A 7,624-nucleotide genomic window follows, 5' to 3' on the forward strand; every position below is an offset into this window, starting at 1 on the left:
GGAGGCGAGGAAGAGACGCGAGGAGAGAGGAGTCAAGGCAGCAGGTGGGTGACAGAGAGAGAAGTCTTTGCTTTGTTGCATCATTTGAAGGATTTGACAGGTAAACATGACGTACAGCTGCGTCCTCTGTCCATTGTCTGGATACAGTCTTTTATGATCAGTGTCAGAGGAGAGGTCAGAGGTCATGATGACGTAGGTGGAAACTCTTCTGTGGCACATTCACACTGTAAAAATACACTTTATTCATAATCGATCCAAATCATCAACACCAAAGGAAAACTTCCAGAGTCCAGCTTTCCTCGGATGTTCCAGCCAGTCTCACCTCTCATGTGACGAGCACCAGTTTATAAGACACTGCTGTCAGACTGGAGCCATCACTGGTTCCTGATACAGCCGCTAAAATCCCACCCTGGAGAAGGAAAAACACGGGAATAAGCAGCGCAGTGAAACATGGGAGACGGCTGCTTCTCCTGGTGGAGAGCAGCCAGAGGGAGAATGTGATCAGTGTGGAAGTTCATGTTCCAGCAGAAGAACTGTGACTCCAACACACTCCTGACTTTAGTGCTTCACGTGTTTGTTGTGTGTCTGCATGTAGTCAGCTTGAGCTGCATGAACATGAGCTGACGGTGTGAGCAGGTACCCACCTGTCTGCTGTCACCTGTGTCAGTGTAAAGGACCACTTCATCCACAGCAGCTGTGGAAACACAAAGTTCATGGAAGCTTCAGGTTAGACATGTGACACCTGCTCTGTCCACGTCTTCATGATACTCTGCAGTGTCAGGAGTAACTAGTTACTACTGTAATCAGTTACGGTTGATGAATGTTGGAGCTGAGTAAATGTAGAAACAGCTGTGTGTGTCTCTTGTTGCAGATGTTTAAAGACAGCCGGCTCATCACAGCTGGATCAGCTGGAACACATGTGACAGGAAGTGACCTCGGAGCAGCAGACAGGTGACTCTCACCTGGCAGCACCTTCACACTTTCAGCTTCAAAGGATTTTTGGCTCATTTGTTGCGTCTGTCAGAACCAGGTGGAGCTGAAACTCGCCTCAGAGTCGGTCCAGTGAAAATACTCTGATTACTTCTTACATTTGTAGTAACTAATAATCTGTCATGTGTCGGTGGTCTGCTCACAGCTGCTTCTGTGCTGGAGGACCGCTGTGGTTTGGTGGTTTGGTCATGGGGGGGTTGTTGCTGCACTTCCTCCATAAACATGTTTCACACTTTGATCTTCACGTCTCAGAACAAGATTACAAATATGAAAAGAAATATTCAAGAACACAAACCTCTGCCTGCAGCTTGGAGGAGTTTCAACTTGTCTTGGACAGGATGCTTCCTCCTCATGATGATGATGATGATGATGATGATGATGAGGGTAGCACTCAGGACACAGATTATAATGAGGATGTTATCTGTCAAACAGGAAATCAGATGTCAGCAAACACAGTGAACATGTTTAAAAATCACAGTTGGAAATAATCTCACAGTTTCTTGGTCGAGTCGAGCTGTTGGTGTCGTTGTCGTCTGTGTCTCCACAGGTGGTTCTCACGTGGACAGGAAGAGTTTTATCCTCTGCAGGGTTTGCAGCCACACATCTGTAAGAGGAGCTGAAGTCCTGTTTGTGCACAGTGAGAGGCAGAGAGAGCGCAGAGCTGCTCTGGTTCAGCATCTGCTCGTCTTTAAACCACAGCAGTGTGGTCTCTCTGTCCACCAAACACAGTAAGGAGCAGCTCTCAGAGCTCACACTCACTTTCTTCACTGCAGGAGTCGGTACAGAGTCTGGGGACCAAAGTTGATGGAGAACAAAGATGAACATCAGAAAAATGTTTTTAACTTTCAGGACAGCAGAGCTCTGCTTATTGCTGCTTTAATGCAGTCAGTGAACATTTATATGAAACTGCTCATTTCAACTGTGTGAAAACAAACCACAGGAGAGACAGCAGACTGCCAAACCACCATCACATCCATTTGAATCTCATTATAAAGGTTTATGAGGGATTTCTCAGGTTTCCTGTCAAACTAACATCACAATCAGCAGAAGGTGCTGAAGAGGACACAGAAGAAACAAACGCTCTTTAATCCTCATGAGAGGAAGAAAACAACACAAAGACATGATTCTGTGTGTGGGTGCGTTCCCATGACTACATGACTGTCGTTGGTTTCTACGACACAGACAGCAGCTTTGTAGTCAGACACAAACATTACAGCACAACGTGTTGCTTCATGAGTGGAAACCACAGCTCGTGTTTTGTAATGTGTTCCTCTCACAGCAGCAGCCACAGGAAGTCACCATCAACAACAAACCTGTCAAAATAAAAGTGTCTGTTCTGCTTGTTAGGCAGTGTAACACTGTGACTGACAGGAGGCAGCTGGACTGTTCAAACATACATGTTTCACTGTAAGAAGTAACTGTTAATGCTTCATAAAGACGTTCAATACCTTAGAAACTCACAGGGTGCTGTGCTGAGCTGTGATTGGTCGATAGTTAGGCACTAGTGGGAACATGGCCAATGAGGCTTTGTGTTACTTCTCTGTGGATTAACGTGACCATGAAATGGGAAACATGTTCAAGTAAACAGGAAGTTTTGTGTTTTGGTTAAAAACAGCTGTTAAATAAAAACGTCTTAATTTCAGTTGTTCTGCATAGTGATGGTAAATTTGATTCTTTTTACTGAATCGATTTTAATGAGTCACTCACCAAAGTGAATCGGGTTTTTTGAGTCATTTGAGTCACTACGTCAGTTAACCAGAGTGCAAAAAATGTACATTTTCACTCAAACTTAATTTGTTTCTCTTTTCATGTAAATCCTACTGCTAAGATGAATGATTCTAAAAGAAAACAACTATTTTATAGAGCAAAAAAGAGCAAAAACATTTCTAAAATTAAGCAATTTCCTATCAAAATTGCTTAATAAACATTTATTTTATTTTTATTTTTGATTTTATTAGTATTTTCCTCAAATGTGTCAAATATATAGTTTCTCATCTAAATGTCCACTGAGCTGTGAGCCAGGGGGCGGTAATGCGCCTTAACAATGGTTGCCAACCAAGAAGAAGAAGGAGCTGTGCGCCAGGAGGGAGGGGGTGAGTAGCTCAAATGTGCTGTTAGCATGTTAGCTGTTAGCATGTTAGCAGAGCGATGCTACTGTGAACCGAGGAGCTATTGTCTTGATGTGAGCTTCTACTCAGGGTTTTTTCTTCCAGTTCAGAGCAGAAATGTTTTTGTTAGGATACTGGATGTTGTGTTTTATAATTTTAATTATAAGCTAGATACATTGCTGCTAACAGCAACAGTGATGAGTCAGTGAGTCAGTTGGGCTTGTGAATCATGATTCACGAGTCAGTAAAGTGATTCTCGAGTATTGAACGATTCGTTCATGATTCGCGCATCACTAGTTCTGCAGGATTTTCTAAGAAGTGTTTAAAGTTTCTGCTTTGTCCTGTTCTTTCATTCACTTTGTACAGATCAGTAATGTTGGTGAAAACACTGAAGTCAAAGCTGATTATTCCTTTCACACCAGACATTTGTGGGATTATAAGAACAAAAAGCTGTTTTTATTCTGAAGTGATGATCTGACCAAACTAATGAGGAACATACAGACTGAGGTCACAGATGAAGCTGGGACGTTACACAAAAATATACCAGAATAAATATCAGACTTACCGTACACTGTGAGCTTATATGATGATGTGAAAACTTTTCCTGTTTTAGAGTCGACAATATAAATCCCTGAGTCGTTCCTCTGCAGCTCTGTGAGTGTAAAGAGTCCAGAGTTTCTGTTCCACTGAAGTCTGTTCTTGTTCTTTTCCACAAATACTTTAAATTTTCCATCAGTCACTTGAGCAATAATCGTTCTTCCATATGACAGAAATCCTTCCTCCTGCACAGAGTCAGGTAGAGTGATGTTTCCTCCCACAGTGCCCGTCAGGTTCTTCTTCACTTCCTCAGAAGCAGAAAATCTCATCACTGTAAAATATGAAGAGATGCAACAGTCAGTGAGAACTTTAATGAAAGTGATCAGAGATCTTACAAAGAGCCACAGAAAGTAAGTGAGGATTAAATCCAGGAACATGAAGCACGAGGAGGGTGAAGCTGATACATGTGAGCTGCATCAGTGACAGGAGGAACTCAGCCTCACACATTTTACACAAATCACAGCAAGTTCTTACTTTTTGATCTGGTTGTGACAAACTAAACATTATTATATATATATATATAGCTTCTGTCTTGCTAGCTTGCGCTGCGCTCAGTGGATCTGCGCTCGACAGTGCAGCCTGGCGGAGTAGTCGAACGCAGATCCACTGAGCTCAACACAGACAGAAAAGTTGATAAAATAAATTAAATATTTTGTATTGTTCGATGCATATGCGTACCAAACCGAAAGCACTGTATCGAACGGTTCAATACCGATACGAGTATTGTTCACCCCTAATACATATATACGTATATGTATATACACAGATTATACTATGAAACATGAAGGGGCACTATGAAGTCTAAAACTAGACCTCAACTGAAGCTAAACAAGAATAACACATGAATCACAAATCTAAGATTAGACGAATACAAAAATAAACTCAGAGTCCCAGCCTGTGACACCAACGGTCTTTCTGAGTTAACTTCAATAATTACTTCCTCCAAACCATCAACATGTCTTTTAGACCCCATTCCTACAAAACTGCTCAAAGAAGTCCTGCCATTAATTAATTCTTCGATCTTAAATATGATCAACTATCTCTAATAATCAGCTATGTACCACAGGCCTTCAAGCTGGCTGCAGTTAAACCTTTACTCAAAAAGCATCTCTAGACCCAGCAGTCTTAGCTAATTATAGGCCAATCTCCAACCTTCCTTTATATCATAATAATGTGATGTCTGTGAGATCGTTATGATCACACTGTTTTCAGACTTTGTCATAAAGCTGATTTCTGCTCTTGTTATGAAGCCTGGACGGATCCAAAGACAAACTTTATGCTCCACATCTGGCAGACCAAACATCTGCTGACAGATGCAGTGAAGCTAAAGCTGCTTCTGTTGGTCTGTCAGCTGTTTGTTCGACAAACACGTTTCTGACTGAACAGTTTGTTCACAGGTAAAAGCTGAATGAGCCAAACACCTGTTTTTGTCACTGACACACAGAAGAATGAATTTTAGGACCCTGAACAAGAACGAAGAAGCTCTAACTTACCTAAAAACATGAGAATAAAGCTCATCTGAGGCATCGTGACTTCCTGTTACTGTGGACGGTTTTTACAGAAGAAGACAAAATAGCCTCTCTCTCTCTCTCTGTTTATCTCTCTCGCTCGCACTGCATGCTGGGAGTTTGGTGGGTGTGAGTGAGACTGTGAGTTTTTCATTAAATGCTTTTTCAGTTTTCTCGCTGTGTTTGTTGTGTGATCGTTTCAGAGCTGTCTGTGATTGTTAGTTTGTTGTGTTTCTGGCAGAGATGGCGTCCAGTGGGATGCTGTCTTTGAAACATGGAGTCAGGGTGGAGCTGCAGCCGAGCACCACCCTCGAGCAGGTGGATGAATAAAGCGGTTGTTATTCTCTGAAAGAGCAGGGGTTTGTGAGCCAGCTTAGAGAGCGGATGTCTCGTTGGTATCTAGATGTAGTAGATATGTAGCTGCTTCATCCTTATGCACACACTTACTGTTTTAGTGCCACCACCTGGTCGTCTGGAAGAGGTGCAGCAGCTTCTGGTGAAGGTTATCTGGTCTGGCCAGCCTTTATCTTCCTGTGTCAGAGGGGGAACAAGGACTAATGGACGTTTGTCCAGAACTGCAGCCTTTAGCCTGCAGACTGCACAGAGGCTGCTGCACGACTGTGGTTACTGCTGGCTGACTTCTGCTCATTGCTTCTCAGGAGAGCGGGCCAGCTTGGATTGGATAGCACCGTATCACCCTATAAGAGCACTTCGCTCTCGCTCTGCAGGCCTACTTGTTGTTCCTAGAGTATTTAAAAGTAGAATGGGAGGCAGAGCCTTCAGTTTTCAGGCCCCTCTTCTGTGGAACCAGCTTCCAGTTTGGATTCAGGAGACAGACACTATCTCTACTTTCAAGATTAGGCTTCAAACTTTCCTTTTTGCTAAAGCATATAGTTAGGGCTGGACCAGGTGACCTTCGACCTTCCTTTGGTTATGTTGCCTTCTTTTCACTCCCCGTGTGTTGCATGTCATTAACATTGCCTCGTCTCTGCTCTCCTTCTCTTCCCCCCATCAGGTGTCAGCAGGTGGCCCCGCCCCTCCCCGAGCCTGCTTCTGTTGGAGGTCTCTGTCCACAACACAGCTACGAACAACACAAGCACAGAGCAAAACCTCCCACACCATCTATTTTTACTCGTGTACAAGTACATGTAAGTACTGCAGGGAGTGTCTGATGCAGTCACAGTTATGTTGAAGTTATGTCCTGATGCTGCCGTCACAGATCATCACATTTCTCTCCCACAAACATGCAGCACTGCTGTGGATACTGCAATGAATACTGCAATGAATACTGCAATGAATACTGCAATGAATACGGCAACGAATACTGCAAAGAATACTGCAATGAATATTGCAACAAATACTGCAACGAATACTGCAACAAATACTGCAATGAATACTGCAATGAATATTGCAACGAATACTGCAATGAATACTGCAACGAATATTGCAACGAATACTGCAACGAATATTGCAACGAATACTGCAACGAATACGGCAACGAATACTGCAATGAATACTGCAACGAATACTGCAACGAATACTGCAAAGAATACTGCAATGAATATTGCAACGAATACTGCAATGAATACTGCAATGAATACTGCAACGAATACTGCAATGAATACGGCAACGAATACTGCAATGAATATTGCAACGAATACTGCAATGAATACTGCAACGAATACTGCAATGAATACGGCAACGAATACTGCAATGAATACTGCAACGAATACTGCAATGAATACGGCAACGAATACTGCAATGAATACGGCAACAAATACTGCAATGAATACTGCAACGAATACTGCAACGAATACTGCAACGAATACTGCAATGAATACTGCAATGAATACTGCTGTAACTACTACAATATCTATTGCAATTAATTCACAGTAAACACTGCAGTAAGTAGTGATGTACACAGTATTTATAGTACACAGCAGATTGTCCCTCTTGCTGCTGCAGCAGGACGACCTGTTTCCTGCTGAGGAAACCACGTGTGCTTCCTGTTCTGTCACAGCTCTCAGTGTGGTTCAGAGGATCGCTGCACACCGTCCACAGTCTCAGGTCAGTGAGGTCGACCACAGTCTGACATGTGACAGCAGAGACGAGCTCTCAGCTCTCATTTCTACAGAAACAACCACAGAAGCCTCTCACAGCTCTGTGTGTCTGAGCCTGAGACGTTTACTGATCACTGCCACACTAACAGGTTAACATGCTGGCAGCACTCAGAGACACATTCATGGAGGAATAGCTGCAAACTCCTTCAGAATGAAAGCTGCTGTACTTGCAGGTGTTTGTGATATAAATGTCTGCAGACCTGAACTGTCAGCAGATGCTGCTCAGCTCCTGTTCCTGTGTCAGCTCACAGAGCATCATTAGCATCATATTTACACTCGAGCACGCAAAGGCCTGAAGAAT

The 7,624-nt window shown here is 43.1% G+C and overlaps 1 protein-coding gene across 2 annotated transcripts; it reads right to left on the bottom strand.

The window, feature by feature from the left end:
- Window positions 1-311: 311 nt before the first annotated feature.
- Window positions 312-5,254, bottom strand: LOC148102645 (CD48 antigen-like). Of its 2 annotated transcripts, XM_087842227.1 has the most exons (6): window positions 5,189-5,254; window positions 3,664-3,966; window positions 1,485-1,778; window positions 1,286-1,411; window positions 645-694; window positions 312-409 (listed from the first exon to the last, which is right to left on the bottom strand). In XM_087842227.1, the coding sequence occupies exons 1-6, from the start codon at window positions 5,220-5,222 to the stop codon at window positions 326-328; spliced, it is 891 nt and encodes a 296-aa protein (XP_087698353.1). In that variant the 5' UTR covers window positions 5,223-5,254; the 3' UTR covers window positions 312-325. The 2 variants fall into 2 exon arrangements, with proteins under 2 accessions (XP_087698353.1, XP_087698351.1); XM_087842225.1 differs by lacking the exon at window positions 5,189-5,254 and having other exon boundaries at window positions 3,664-4,072.
- Window positions 5,255-7,624: the final 2,370 nt, after the last annotated feature.

Source organism: Neolamprologus brichardi, chromosome 6, assembly GCF_056152115.1.
Source record: "Neolamprologus brichardi isolate AB-2024 chromosome 6, ASM5615211v1, whole genome shotgun sequence".
Classification (NCBI taxonomy): domain Eukaryota; kingdom Metazoa; phylum Chordata; class Actinopteri; order Cichliformes; family Cichlidae; genus Neolamprologus; species Neolamprologus brichardi.